Here is a 14,431-nt window from a genome sequence, read left to right as displayed (position 1 = left end):
CTCAATGTTCATATTGGGGTCATTGTCATTTCAGTTCCCCTTTCCAATAAATCTCTCCTACCAAGCATGGCCTAAACACATTAACAAATAGCCTGATTGCACCCAGCTGCTTTGTAATGGCAGTGACAGAAGCACACACTTGCCACAGGAGCAAGTTGTCACTCCTACCCACTGCTTGAATCAAGATAGGATGGCTTCAGTTATAGCATGTATAACTATAGTAATAAAAGTAATAAAGATATGTTTCAGTGTGCAGAATACCAGAAAAATCTGGCATTTTGAAAGATACTAAATTTATATATATATATATATGAAAATAACATTTGGGAACACGGAATGCAAGGAAAGAAAACATAACGTGCGGTTTTTTTTCTTATTTTCAAAGTCGCTTAAAAAGAGAACTCCAAAGCGTTCAGCTGGGCGCTACCAGCGGGCCGCTCGCAGCTCTGGAGGCGGTCCGAGCCCGGCCTGCGTTCGCAGGGCAGCCCTACGGCACAGCCCCGAGCTGCGGGACGAGGCGGGCCGAGCGCCGCCGGAGCGCAGTCATGTGATGGACCGAAGATGGCTGCCGGGGAGCCGTGCGCTGCCGCGGGGATGAAGGAAGACTTTGAGATCATTGACAAAACGCAGGTGCCTGACACAGCCGAGCTGAAAAACGTGGAAAAAGAAAAGGAGGAAGCGAAGTGGTCCGCTCCCATCTTATCGCTGGCAAAGAAAGCCTCCGAAAACCTGGCGCTGAGCTATGGCAGCGCTCTGAAGTCTGCGGCTTCGGTAGGACTCATATCCAAAGCAGTCAGCAATGACAGCACAGCAAAAACAAGTATGGCTATGTCTATTTAGTAAACTTGCTTTTTTGCGGCACAAATAAGTTTAGCTCCCGTAAGTGGCGTTAAGTACTGTGATGTTTTATTATTACTTTGAATTTAGGGTGTTTTGTTTTGTTTTTAATCTAACGCTGCGCTCGTTTCTTTAAGCAAGAGCATGCAGGCAGCACAGGAGGAGAAGTTAACAAAATATAACCAGAAGAGCCCTAAGCTCTTATAGCTCTTGTCAGCATCCTCAGATTCACTTGTATTTCTGGTTCAGATGGCTTTTTTTGATTCCCTTTCTGCCTGGAGTTGCCCTGAGCAGCAGCCTGCTGGCGGGGTGCCTTCCTGGGAGGGAATGACGCTGCTTCCTGCACAGCTCCCACGTCAGGCAGCTGGACTAAGGAACAGACTGGTTACAAACTAATTGCTAACTGTGCTGAAAAACGTCTCATTTAATCACAGCTTGCTTTATTAAGCATTGCGTTCATGGGTGTAGTAACATGGGATTTATGGAAGAGCTCTCTTAAGACTGAATTAAGTGGGATCCTTATGGAAATTAAATCTCAGCAATATTTAAAATACAGAAACAAACTCATTCAAATACAGGAGAAGTACATGAGCACATTAGGCTGCAGGCTCCCAAGCTGGTGGCTGATGGCTCTGGGGCAGCAGAGCTCAGTTATGCTGGCTGGTTCTGATCTTTTTGTTTTGAATATTATGTATTCAAGCTGCATTCCACTGAGGATGAATCGTAACTGCATGGTGGAATGTTACTGCTGAGAGAATATTTTTTGTGTGAAAATTCCTCAGTGATGCATAGTCAGAGCTCAAGATTAATCCTGTCCAGAAAGCAGCCTCGATTCTTATCTTTTTCTGCATCTACAGAACTCACACTAAACTACTTAACTGGGGTGATCCAGTCTCTGTTCACTTTTCATACCTGTTCTACCCTCCTGTATAAAGCACTTTCCTGTTAACTTTGACCAAGCACCATTTGATTTAAATGAGGTGTTTTTTTAGAAATAACTTGTGGCATGCAAGACTATTTGAGGAAAAATAACAAATTGTTCCCTGCTGCCATCTTTTTGTATGGATTTTATATAACTTCCCCCTACTTCAGATCTGATGATCACATGTAGATTCTGCTACACACTTTCCAGTCAGCTGGACAGAGGAGGGAAAGGCACATCATAAACCCATTTTCTGCCATTGAAGAAACTGTTCTGCCTGGCTGGGAAGGCAGGAGATGCAAATTTAAAGAATGCAAATCAAGAAAGACTGTCTTAAAGACCAAAAGATGGAGAACTGTCACCTTGGTGCTATTCTCCTACTTCAGGGTGTGTGGAACAGTGTATGGTAAACAAAGCACGGAGCTTCAAAGCGATGTTAAAAGTCAGCTGAACTGAGTCAGACACTACGATAACATGTTTTTAAAGATTGCAGATCTGGGATCTTTTGCACTTACGTAATTCAGTTTCTGGTCTTTGAGGGTTGACTTGGATAATTTGCTGACACCTGGCTACTCTACATGTACCAACTTGTACGTAATTTTGCTAAAGCTGCGACTGTAAATTTCCAACAGACTGATTGTTTGACTTACTACTTAAACTGAATACAAATCAACAGCAGTGCTGTTTAGTTGAAATTTGTGTTCATAAAGAACATATCACTCATAGTATTCATTTTTTAAGTCTTGTGGATAATGCAATATATATGCATCTCTTCAGAAAGGCTTACAAGCAAAATATCCCTGATAAGTAAAAGTTCAAGTTCAGGAAACAGCATAACAACATATATTCAGTTGCTACTGAACACCTCAATATCTAAACAAAGCCACAGATTTCTTATGTCTAGTCAGGCTTTTTTCTCTGTCCTTAATGTCCAACCTGACATTAAAATCCAAAATGCTGCAGCCCTCATAATCCTCAGTCTCAGGCATTATGAGCAGCTTTTGGTACTGACATGGCAGAGCTAAGCTGCTGGGAGGACAGGACTTTGTGTGCTGTGATTACTGAAATAATTTGATTAGGATAACTTTGCTTACACTCTTCTCATAGGGAAAAGTTACGCTTGGTTTTCACTCTACATTACTATTCTGTGCACAAGATAGTGATGAAAACTACTCAAATGGACTTCTGTGTGGCGTTGCTAACAGCCCTCACCCTCTTCCACGTGACTGATACGGGGTTGTACCTCTTACACTTGTTGTAACTTCCATTCCCGCAGGCGGCCCGGCAGCTCCCAGAGCACAGAAGCGGCCGGCTTCTCTTAGCGCAGCGCGCTTGGCCCAGAGCTCTCGTGGTCGGCCGTGGGCCTGCGTTGGCTGAAGCGGTGGTTGAGTGAAGCGGTAGCTCGCCATCTGGGGGTTTTGGTTTTGGTCGGTTGTGGCGGGTTTGTTTTTGTTGGCGATGTGTTTTGCTTTCTTTTTGCGTCGCCCCGCGCCCAGGTGACCGCGCTCAGGGTAAGGCGAGGAGCGCTTCCCGCCCCTCAGAGGCGGCGCTGTGCGCGCGCGGGCCGCTCCGCTCGCAGCACAAACGATTTCTAAAATGGCGCCCGGCGCGCGCGGGCCACGCTCAATCTCGCGAGAGTTCAGGATTGTTAGGGGCTGCTGTTGCCGTGGTAACGCGGGAGCAGAGGGGCCTGGCCTCCAGCGCCCCCAGTTGGGGCCGGGCCGCGGGGGGCGGCGGGAGCGCGTTTCTAAAAACGGCTTTTCTGTTTCTGCCCCTTCCCGCCGCACAGCCGCGAGGCACCACGCCATGGAGGAGCGCGCCAACCTCATGAACATGATGAAGCTGAGCATCAAAACCCTGATCCAGTCGGCCCTGAGCCTGGGCCGCACCCTGGACTCCGACTTCCCTCCTCTGCAGCAGTTCTTCGTGGTGCTGGAGCACTGCCTGAAGCACGGCCTGAAAGGTGGGCTCCGCTGCGGCTGTGCGCTGAGGGGAGGCCCGCGGTGGCACGGAGCTCTGTGCTGTGCCCGGCCGTGTCCGTGTGCGCTGTGCGCGGTGCTGTGCGGGCTGTCCGAGCGCCCTGTGGCCGTCTGTCCTCTCAGCTGTCCGTGTGTGAGATGAAGCTGCGGGATGGGAGTGGGAGGCTGTCGGTTCTCATCACACACTTCTCTGTGTGCTCCCTGCAGCGAAGAAGACCTTTATTGGGCAGAACAAATCGTTCTTTGGTCCTTTGGAGCTAGTGGAAAAGCTTTGCCCTGAAGCATCAGATATAGCAACTAGTGTTAAAAACCTGCCGGAGCTGAAGTAAGTTCCTTCTTGGGGATGACGTGTTTCACTTACTCTGCTGGGAAATGCGGGTGGTTTCTTAGCTTCATTAATGAGATCTCGTTCCAAAGAGAAAAACAGGGTATGTAGGAGGCATTGAGTGCTCCCAGAGATAAGGAGGCTGCCTCAAAATATTCCGCTCTTCTGTTTCAAATAGTACACTCACGTTCAAAAACAGCATTGCAAAATTTCTGTAAGCTTGCTGAAAATGACTGTAGGATCTTCACAGGTGGTTCTTTCCCCTTGTTCCCATCACTTTTATGGCTTTGTCTAACTTTGTGTGTATGTGCATTTCATTTGAGGCCTCAGGATAATGAAGACTCTAGGTTTATTCCCAAAATGTATGAACGGTTGGGTTCTGGTGTTAGCTGGAGATATGCAGGGCTTTCTGATTCAGGAAGATTTTACAGTATACTTTTCTGACACTGAAACAACAGAATGTAATCAATTGCTCCTCTTGCTCTGGCCACAAAACTTTTTTTTTTTTGCGATTTAGTTAATTTAGTAAATAAGTGCCTTCATCTCCCTTTGTAAAGGGAGAATTTTCAATTGCACAGCTCTACTTAAACATTTTGGCTTTACCAAAACCTTAATGTTTCATTTTAGAACTGCTGTAGGAAGAGGAAGGGCTTGGCTTTACCTGGCACTCATGCAAAAGAAACTGGCGGATTATCTTAAAGTGCTTTTGGACCATAAGCATCTATTAAGGTAACATACCAATACCTTGCATTCACTGAATCCTTGCATTGCTGTAGAAAAAGGTCATTAATTGACCCATTTAACTTTGAGTTGTTCTTGCAGTCTGCAAGGGAATAAGTTGTTCATTGTTCTTGCTGTGAACTTATGGTCAGGAGAATTTTCTGTTTTGCATCTTCTGCCTCATGCACTATGTTAGCAGGGGGAGGCTGATCAGCTGAGCTTCATAAGCACATTACTGCTTATGTTATTTTAGAAATAGAGGTGCTGTTGTAATTATGATGTTCAATGATACCTTATCTTATTTCTTCTAGTGAATTTTATGAACCTGATGCACTGATGATGGAGGAGGAGGGAGCAGTCATTGTGGGTCTCTTAGTTGGACTGAATGTTATTGATGCCAACCTTTGCTTGAAAGGAGAAGACTTGGATTCTCAGGTGAAGATTAAGTTTAAATATAATCAGTCCTTAAAATAATTGAGTTGAATTAAGCACTTCAATAAATACTTTACAGAGATGAGCCTAGAATTCCTAAATCTGTTATGTAGATAAGGATTGTCATTGCTTTTGTAAGTGGACATTTGAATTCCTTGCATGAGAAACCAAACATTAGATGAACTGAGCTATGTCACAGTCAGTCTGCCGAGGGCTTATGGGATCTTTTGTTTTGAGGGTGAGTGGTGCTTTTCCTTAGGTTAGGGGCAGGGAGAGTGACAGGAATGTCCGGTATAGAAGCTGATCATGTTTTCATACTGACAAGTATGAAAGTATCCATCTCCTTTAGTAGGAGCTTATGGAAGTGCTGTCAAAAATAATAACTTCAGGGAAACTGAGTGTACCCAAGATGGTGGTTTTGATGTTGACAGATACTGGTCTGGAGGTTTGCTTTGGTTGTGAAGGACATAGGCGTTATCTGTCTTTCCAAATGTGAACTTTTAGATTTTTACTTTTTTTCCAAATATAAACAAATGCCTTCTGCTACTCAGAATTGTGTTGTGAAAGCATGTTAATTTCTTAAATATGTTTTTCAGGTTGGAGTGATTGATTTTTCTCTGTACCTTAAAGAAACACAAGACAGTGATGGCAAACAGTATGTATGGTGAATTAGTGATCCAAAATTGTTTGGGTTTTGTGGTGTTATTTTTTAAGAACAAGCCCATCAGTCGGTCTGTAGGAGCACATCAGTGCTAGAGATATCAAACTCGCTTATTAACTGAAAAAAGAGAATCCTAAATAGATTTACTAACTAAACAAAAGTACAACAATAGTTGATCCCATGGCAACTTTTAACAATGTGGTGTGGAGAGTCTGTCCTGAGCCAGCACCAAATTAATAACACTCAAAATGTGGACATTTTTAGGAGACACAATCTGCCAGGGTGCCTCTGTTCAGTCACTGCTTGATTTCTAAGCGCTATTTCAGTAATATGCTCAGTTAGGGAGCTGTTTCTGTGGGAGGTATCAGTTATGGAGAACAGTATTTTTGCTGGAAGTGTTAAGTGATGATGTTATTGCTTCCTGACCTTGCTCAAACACAACTATTTCTATAACAAAAAAAGATTTGCAAGTCCATGCTGACAACTTTCGTACAAATTAACGCTCTGAAATGAAGTTTCTTCTCAACCAACAAATTCTTGTTTTACAATTAGAGATGAAGGCATTACTGCTGTCCTTGACCAGAAGCATTATGTAGAAGAACTGAACCGGCATCTAAGGTAGGACTTTCTGCTGTTCTAATGCACAGTCACTTTCCCTTACAGCTTTAAATGTCTTTGCTGTCATTCTTTCAGACTTTTGTCTGAGTATGAACTGTCTTTTTTGATTCTTTGCCAAAAACTCAGTTTCATTTTGTAATCTTAGTCTTCTTAAGGCAGATGCTAGCAGAAAACAAGTTCTGTATTAATAGTTGACTGTTCTGAAACTTGCTAATGGTCAACAGAGGATTTTGGAGATGGGTTTGTGACAGTTTTCTCTTGAAGAAACATCTCACAGTTCATCTTTTAGATGGAGATGTGTTCTTATGTGTTCTCAGTGCTAGTAGCTGGCTTCACTTAATCTCTGCAGTATTGAAGAGGTATTAAAACTAAAAGCTAAACCAAAACAACTGTCCTAATGAAAAAACTCATTGTTAGCAAATACCAGATGATAAAAGTATGGTTGTAAACAGGAATAAGTGTTGAACACTGGCAGTTGTATTGTTTTCATGCATTATTTTTTTCTTGATGCAGTTGCACAGTCACAGATCTTCAGAACAAAATAGACTGCTTAGAAAAGACCAACTCAAAGCTGCAGGAAGAGGTTTGTGTCTGGCTTTTAAGTGTTTCTTAGCTTTCTTCTGTCAGAGACAAAACACCCATAGAATTCACCACACACTTGGACTGAGTTGATAATAGTGAAGTATGGAGGATTTCCTTAATCAAGGTCTTTTTCGTGCAGTGATGTCTCCACCCAAAATTAATCATATCAGTGATGAACATGATTTGTCTCTCTTTCTGCTCACACACTTTTATGCATCTCTCTCGTGTGAGTTAGAATGGAAATCAGGTAAAAATAAAAGAATAAAGATCAGTTTGGAAATCTTTCCTAGTGGGGAACCTCAGTAAAAGCCATCAGTACATGTGATAAAGGCTGACGGGATTTTTTTGCTTGGTTGGTATTTGTTTTGTTGTTCATATTACATTTACTACATGCCTACAGTCTGAACTAATATAATACACCATCCAATGCCTTTTGGGGAATCTCCACTTGAAAAAAGCCATAATGTTCCAGCAGTTCCATGGCTAGCCATGTGCCTTGTGTTGCATACCAGGAAGAACACTGCACATAACAAACCTGGGGTTGTGTTTGGCTTTTTGCACTGTGACTCAAAAATAAGTGATGAGGGCATAAAGCAGGGGGCACACTAATAAATGTTGTGGCCTTATTAGTTGAGGCTATACGGTGAGTATAGCTGCAAAATGGCCTGGCAGCTTCTGGGAAGAATGAAAGGGCCAAGAGAGAAATTTGCTCCTGACTTCAGAATTTCTTCTGGTGTTTCATGTTTGTGCAGTGATAAAATACAGATATGTTTTTTTTCATAGCTTGCAGCAGCAACTGACCGAATTGGATCACTTCAGGAAGAGCAGCAGCAGTTAAAGCAACAAAACGAATTAATTCGTGAACGAAGTGAAAAAAGTGTTGAGGTAGGACCATGATTTGAAGAGGAGGGTCCTTAAAATAAGCAAGCTCTCTTGCTCAGCTAGAATTAGAGCTCTTGAAACAACTTTGAACTGGAATGCTATGGAGCACAGTTTAACACACTTCTGTAAATGACTATTTAAGTCTGCTACTTTTTTAATTGTACAACAATAGGATCTTGCTTGAAATCACACACAAATCCTTCAGTGAAACAGTATTTCTCAGTTACAGCTGAATTGTAGTGTTGTGATTTTGTGACCTTTGCAATTGTTTCCTCTAGGTAACAAAAGAGGATACAAAAGTAGAACTGGATACTTACCGGCAGTCCCGGCAGGGTCTGGATGAAATGTACAGTGATGTCTGGAAGCAGTTGAAAGAAGAAAAAAAAATTAGGCTGGTGAGGAAACTTACTTTTTATTTTAGTCTCTGTAGGTGCAGGGCTGCCTACTCTGAGCTAGAATTATGAGTATATGATGTATGCTGTGCACTTCTCTAAACTATTCCGAATTCATGATGGATTTGTAAAGAAGATGCTGCTCATAGGTCATTCGCAGTGTCAGAAAAGAACTGGAAATCTGGGCCTATTTAACAGTGTACCAGGATTATTAGAGCAGAGACTTAAGATAAGAGCACAGAGAAAGGCAGCTGTCTTTATGGAGTGCCAGCAGTCACTTTTACAATTACCTGCTAAGCAGTGACTGGCTAAATAAGTGCCAAGACTTGCTGAAGCTTGTGTTTTGAAGTCAAACCATCTCCAGCTTGCAGGAGATTGCACAGCTGAGATGCACACCATGCTCTACATTTTAGGGCAAGAGCTCAGATCTGCTGCCATGATCTGGAGAGCTGAAATAGTCTTTTGCTCTTACTAACTTACTGTATTATTTGAGACCTAACTTTTCTGTAAAACTGAAGGTCTGTACCTGAGAGAGTAATGCAGAATTTCTATCTGGTTTTATATGGGTTTTGGAAATACTTATCCCCAGTGTGATTACCTAGCAGTAATTAGGAAATCTCTTTCTAAGGAACTAGAGAAAGAGTTGGAGCTACAGATTGGAATGAAAACAGAAATGGAAATAGCCATGAAACTTCTGGAAAAAGATACTCATGAAAAACAAGATACCTTGGTTGCACTTCGCCAACAGTTAGAAGAAGTGAAAGCAATTAACTTGCAGATGTTTCACAAATCTCAGGTATGTGCATAGCAGAGGATAGAGCAGCTGCAGTGATGGCCTTGATGTGATGGTAATGCACATGGTGTGTATCTGCAATAATAGGTGCATCTGTTTTCTTAGGAGTATCTATTTTAGAAGTTGTTTGGTTTCTTTTTTAGCTAAGTTTTATTATTAATATGAGATTGGGTGTTTTTGGAAAGGACTTTCCAGGAGTATGCTGAGCAATGTGCTGTAGGATCATCCAGGAAGCGCTGTGCGAGTCATGGAGAAACACAGCTCTGGCAGGGAGGGAAGGTGCTTTTGAGGGTGTTTGTTCTAACCACCAAAGGAGCAGTCTTTAAAAAACATAGCTGCTTCCTGCGGCCCAGAACTGCCCTGCTGCTTCTTCCCTTTGTGTCATCTTGCCTCTCAGTTGCACTGCATTTAACATTGCTTACCAAAAAAAACCAGCAAGCTTCGCTAAACCAATAGAAAGCCAAGTTTTTGTGTTGGTGTTTTTTTACTTCCCTGTGAAACAATGTCCTTCAAGTCCAGTTTTTGCATTCAGATCACAGTAATAACAAACATAATGTGACAATTTCCTTCTTCAGACTCCTTCCGAGAAGACTTGGCCTGTAGCTGATCTCTTAAGTTTAAATGTTATTAAATCAAGCTTTTTGTTCTGAACTCTTACCAGAGCAGTTGAGGAGTGTCTGCTTTGCCATTATCATTCTGTTTGTACACTGCAGTTAGACCTAGGCACAGTTTGTCACAAACTGAACAGGCTTTATCTGGTGTCTGAGTGACCTTCAGAAAACTACAATGTATTGTCTGCAATACCCAACTGCTTTATTCCTGCAGAATGCAGAGTGTTCTTTACAACAGAAAACAGAAGCAATATCTTCTTTTGAAGGAAAAACGAATGAGATGATGTCTTCTATGAAACAAATGGAAGAGAGGTAATAATTAGAAGCTCAATACCGTTGGTCAGTAGAAGGGTTCTGACTGAGATTATTATAGAATGGCTTTCTATTTCTCAGTATAACACTCACAAATGTCTCCTATAGATACTTGGGCATGCACACCAGCATACTGCTCTTTTTCTCCCTATCATCATACTCCACACTTATCTGTTCCCTTTGCCCAAGCAGGCATGCACATCACTGATTTGTGTAAAAATGATCTGTACTGTAGGCAAACTGTATAAAAAATGTGTTGACATTGGTTTAAGAGCAGGTATGACTTGGGAGTTTTACAGAAACAGCTTTCTAGAACTTCTCTCTACTCCAGTGGTATCTTCAGTTCTACTCTCTGTAAAGATCTACATGAAAAATGTGAAAGAACAAAATGTCAGTGAATAGATGAGGAAAATGTGAGATGTCAGCAAATATGTTCCTTACTTTGCAGGTTGCAGCATGCAGAAAAGGCAAGGCAAGCTGCAGAGGAAAGATGCAACAAGATGAAGCAAGAGCTTGCCAGCAGACTCGACACTTGTCGGCAGCAAATGTCCCAGCTGGATAGCAAATGGTATTTCAATGTTATTTCATCATCTCATCAGTTTTCCTTTTTTTTTTTTTTTTTTTTTTTATTTCCCTTCATTTCTAATTGTTTAAGAAGTGCTTTCAGTGCTCAGTCATGTAGGCATAGTGCATCAGTGACTGTCATCCACAGGAATTGGGATTTCTTGAAGGGGGACTGGGGTTGGTGTTCTTATCCTCTTAGGCTTGTAATACGTAATGTTTCATTCACTGTTTGCACTTTAGGGTAGGGTGTTGTTTCAAACACGGCCATTGAAACACAAGTAGTCAAATACATTTTTGTGGAGATAGTGTTGTTGCTTTTTTTTTTTTTCCTTCTGGCTATCCACCAGTTTTACTGCTTGTTTTCTGTACTTTCTAAGTACTACTATGGGTTTTTTTGTCTGTTGCTTTAACATCTCTGCTCTTTCCTTTGTCAGAATACTGATGTAGGTTTTGTCCTCTTCAGGACAAGTTTTCTTCTCATATTGTTGATAGCCTTAAATGCCATAGGATGTTTTTCTGCTGTGGAGTTCCTCTGAATCAATTATTTTTTTAAATAGCTCAACTCTGGAAAAGGAATTAAAATCTGAAAAAGAACAGAGACAAACTTTGCAAAGAGAACTACACCGAGAAAAGGATGCCACCTCTCTGCTTAAAACTGAATTGGAACAAATGGAAGGACTGAAAAAGGTATACATGTTGCAGGCATGCTGTGTTCAGAACTAAAGCTTGCTTGAAATGTATCTTCAAGCACTGAGAACAAATGAGTTAGATGGGCTCTTCTTAACACGTTTGTGGGCATAGGACTGCTGCGTTCTGGCTATGCTCAAGGATGGTTAAAGCCTGAAAATATTCCTCTTTTTTGGTAAATATGGTTAAATGAGTTCATTGTTCTCACTCTGCAAGAATCCATGGGTAGTTCCCCCAGCTAACTCTAAAAATAAACCCTTAGAAATAGGCAAAGAAAATAGGAAAGAAGTTTATGCTTGTGAATTGCTTTGGTATTTTGGATAGACTGTGTCACAGATCACTTAGCACACAAACTTGATTTTTGTGTTTGATTTTACAGGAGCTGAGAAAATTGCAAGATGAGAAGCAGCAGCTAGAGAAAGTCTGTGAGGAGCAGGAGCAAGCTCTGCAAGAAATGGGGCTTCATCTCAGCCAGTGAGTAATAGGAGTTGAACTGGGGGTGACATGACTTGGAGGGCAGGGTTTCAAATTAATTACTAAGAAGTTTAAAATGCATCCATTTGTCAAATAGGTAGATGTGAGAATTTTAGGAGGTAGTTACTGCACATGGAGCTAAACAGCAATCCTCGTGTGAGTGAACTGGCAGGGATAAGAAACAATGCAGTAAATGCTTAGTTCATAAAGTGGAACTCTGCTTTTTCCACATTGCTTCTGAATGTACCCTGAGGTGACAACGTTTTCTGGTGATACAGAGTGGCTCAGAATGTTAACAGTGAGCTGACTGAAGAATAGATTCAGTGGCTGGACAGGGGAAGGGCAGGTAAAACTGAACTCAGCAACATGCAGAGCCATGCAGAGGGAATCATTTCTTTTTTTTTTTTTCCCAGATCAAAGTTGAAGATGGAAGACATTAAAGAAGTAAACAAAGCACTAAAGGTACTCCATTATTTTGTGGATATTTTGGCTTAAACATGCATTTCACTTCACACCTTCAAAGTTCCCCACAGTTAACTCTTGATTTATTTTATCCTACTTTAAAAAGATGGCTTTTGGAAAAAGAATTACAAACAATGTGGATAAATTGTTTCTGAACCTTATGAATGTACTTATTTCTAACGTGAGCATTTTGTTCCAACTTCTTAGGGTCATACCTGGCTGAAAGATGACGAAGCAACACACTGCAAGCAGTGCGAGAAGGAATTCTCAATCTCAAGAAGAAAGGTACTGTTGTTCACTGGATTTCTTCTTTTTCTCTCAGGAAAGAAAAGTTGTGCTGTTCTATCATTTGCTGACTTTGCCTCAGTCTAAGAACTCGTGGGTGTGATAACTAAATAGAGCAGTAGTTTGGTATTTCCCATTCTAAGAACAGTATGTCTTATCTGCTTGGGCACTTTCCTTGGCAGGAGGCTGTTGTGGGTTGTGTTCTCCTGTGCTGTGATTTGTCCTCATTCCCTGCTGAGTTCAGGAGTGTGAGGAGGACTGGATGCTGAGAGGCCGAGCTTGGTGCCTTCCAGTTGCAGGGGATGGGGACCTGCTGCACAGCTGGGGACAGTTCTGTGAGCCTGCAAGGAACAGGGCAGGGTCCACCTGCATGCTGATGCAGCCAGGTGTGCCAGAACACAGCTGATGGGCAGCAGCCCTGGCCCATGGCTGGGCTGGCTCAGGGCAGCTGGGGAAGTTAAGCTGCATATGGACCTTACTGCTTTGTATCAGGTTCTTTGCATAGGAGGAGATGATGCTGTAAGGGGTGGGCTTATGGGACTTGAGAATGAGATTAGTGGATTCTGAAGGCTTTTGTCATACTTCCTCAGTACGCTCCGTTTGTAGGCGGTTGTTCTTATTGAAGCTCTCTGCTTGTAGCATCACTGCAGAAACTGCGGGGACATCTTCTGCAACACTTGTTCCAGCAATGAACTGGCACTGCCATCATATCCTAAGCCTGTCCGTGTCTGTGATACTTGTCACACCTTACTACTTCAGCGGTGTTCATCTAATTCCTCCTAAGCCTTTGGTAACCTCAAAGGGACCAACTCAGCATTGGAGAAGTAGCCATCATTAATTCTGAATTCCAGGCACCTTTGCAGCAGTGTCTGCTCTATTTTCCATCATTAGGACAGGTCAATATGAAAGAATGGTAGGGGTAATGCAAGTGGGATAATTAAAATTGTATTACCTGAGTTCCATTCAAGTTCTATTTGAAACTAAAATGGAAATCCATTTTCTGATTTTTTTTATAAACAAGATATTTGTATTAATATTTGTATATGGGATTTCTAGTTACTCAATCCCTCTAGAAGTTACTTTTTCTGTACATTAACTTCCGTTCCTCTGTATCCTCACTATAGGCATTCCTGTTACACTGGCTAATGTACAGTTCTGTATTTGAGCTAAGAAAAGGAATGTTCACTTATCAGTTGTCTATGGAAAGAGCTTTATGAGAGTCAATGAATGTGCCTTCCGTATTCAGAGTTAAAAAAAAAACCTACAACTTAACACTTGTTCTGAAAGTAGCTGTGAACACAGTGTGGTAGCTGCACAATAAAGTCTTTTGCAAAAAGAAACAGTTCTGATTTTTTCTAATGCTCAGTCAGTCCTACAGCCTGGAAGCGAGCGTTGTTACAGCGTGGTGCAGGGCTAAGGCTTAGAAATACAAACTGAAACACATCTTCAGTACTACTGGAATACTGCAGGAAGTGAGCATGGCTGGACAGGACAGCAGCCCTTCAGGTGAGCTGCCTTACCAGCTCCTTCACTCTGCTCAGAGCAGTTGTGCTTGCTGCTGAGGCAGTGTGGTCTGAGCTCAAACAGCACTGCACAAATCCAACCCCAGAACTAAAGATCCATTACTACAGGCTGGCACTAGCAGCAGCCTCATAGCAGTGGAGTTTTCTATAGGGCAAAGACAAAACCAGCTTTAAATCTTTTCGTATCTACTGCTGGATTTTTCCCATTGTAGAAAGATACACCACAGCCATTCCCCTTCAACCACAGGTTAGAAATTTAATTAGAAAGGGATACATTCTCCATGGTAAATGCATGGAAACAGCTGCCCTACCGCTTCAGATGAAGCTTCAGCTGTCACTAAGCTTAAGCTGTTTATAAAAGCACATCTAT

General features: G+C 42.0%; 2 protein-coding genes across 5 annotated transcripts in view; one reads left to right on the top strand and one right to left on the bottom strand.

Annotated features, from left to right (window-relative positions):
* The window catches only part of ADAMTS2 (ADAM metallopeptidase with thrombospondin type 1 motif 2), a 224,652-nt gene extending 221,562 nt beyond the window's left edge, over positions 1 to 3,090 (bottom strand). The window contains exon 1 of the mRNA XM_031598314.2: positions 3,003 to 3,090. The gene's annotated coding sequence lies outside the window, so the exon portion shown is untranslated. The remainder of the gene's footprint in view (positions 1 to 3,002) is intronic.
* On the top strand, positions 504 to 13,881 carry RUFY1 (RUN and FYVE domain containing 1). 4 transcript variants are annotated; one of them, XM_090151147.1, is made up of 18 exons: positions 504 to 820; positions 3,549 to 3,722; positions 3,946 to 4,063; positions 4,691 to 4,792; positions 5,095 to 5,218; positions 5,812 to 5,870; positions 6,429 to 6,494; positions 7,008 to 7,077; positions 7,860 to 7,961; positions 8,237 to 8,353; positions 8,979 to 9,146; positions 9,969 to 10,066; positions 10,515 to 10,634; positions 11,188 to 11,317; positions 11,697 to 11,791; positions 12,205 to 12,253; positions 12,461 to 12,538; positions 13,145 to 13,192. In XM_090151147.1, the coding sequence occupies exons 1-18, from the start codon at positions 562 to 564 to the stop codon at positions 13,175 to 13,177; spliced, it is 1,962 nt and encodes a 653-aa protein (XP_090007273.1). In that variant the 5' UTR covers positions 504 to 561; the 3' UTR covers positions 13,178 to 13,192. The 4 variants fall into 4 exon arrangements, with proteins under 4 accessions (XP_090007273.1, XP_031454177.1, XP_031454178.1 ...); XM_031598317.2 differs by having other exon boundaries at positions 507 to 820; positions 13,178 to 13,881; XM_031598318.2 differs by having other exon boundaries at positions 631 to 771; positions 13,178 to 13,881.
* The last annotated feature ends 550 nt before the right edge of the window (positions 13,882 to 14,431 follow it).

Source organism: Phasianus colchicus, chromosome 15 (assembly GCF_987193195.1).
Source record: "Phasianus colchicus chromosome 15, bPhaCol1.hap1.1, whole genome shotgun sequence".
NCBI classification, from domain to species: domain Eukaryota; kingdom Metazoa; phylum Chordata; class Aves; order Galliformes; family Phasianidae; genus Phasianus; species Phasianus colchicus.
This window is presented reverse-complemented; position numbering and strand designations above follow the sequence as displayed.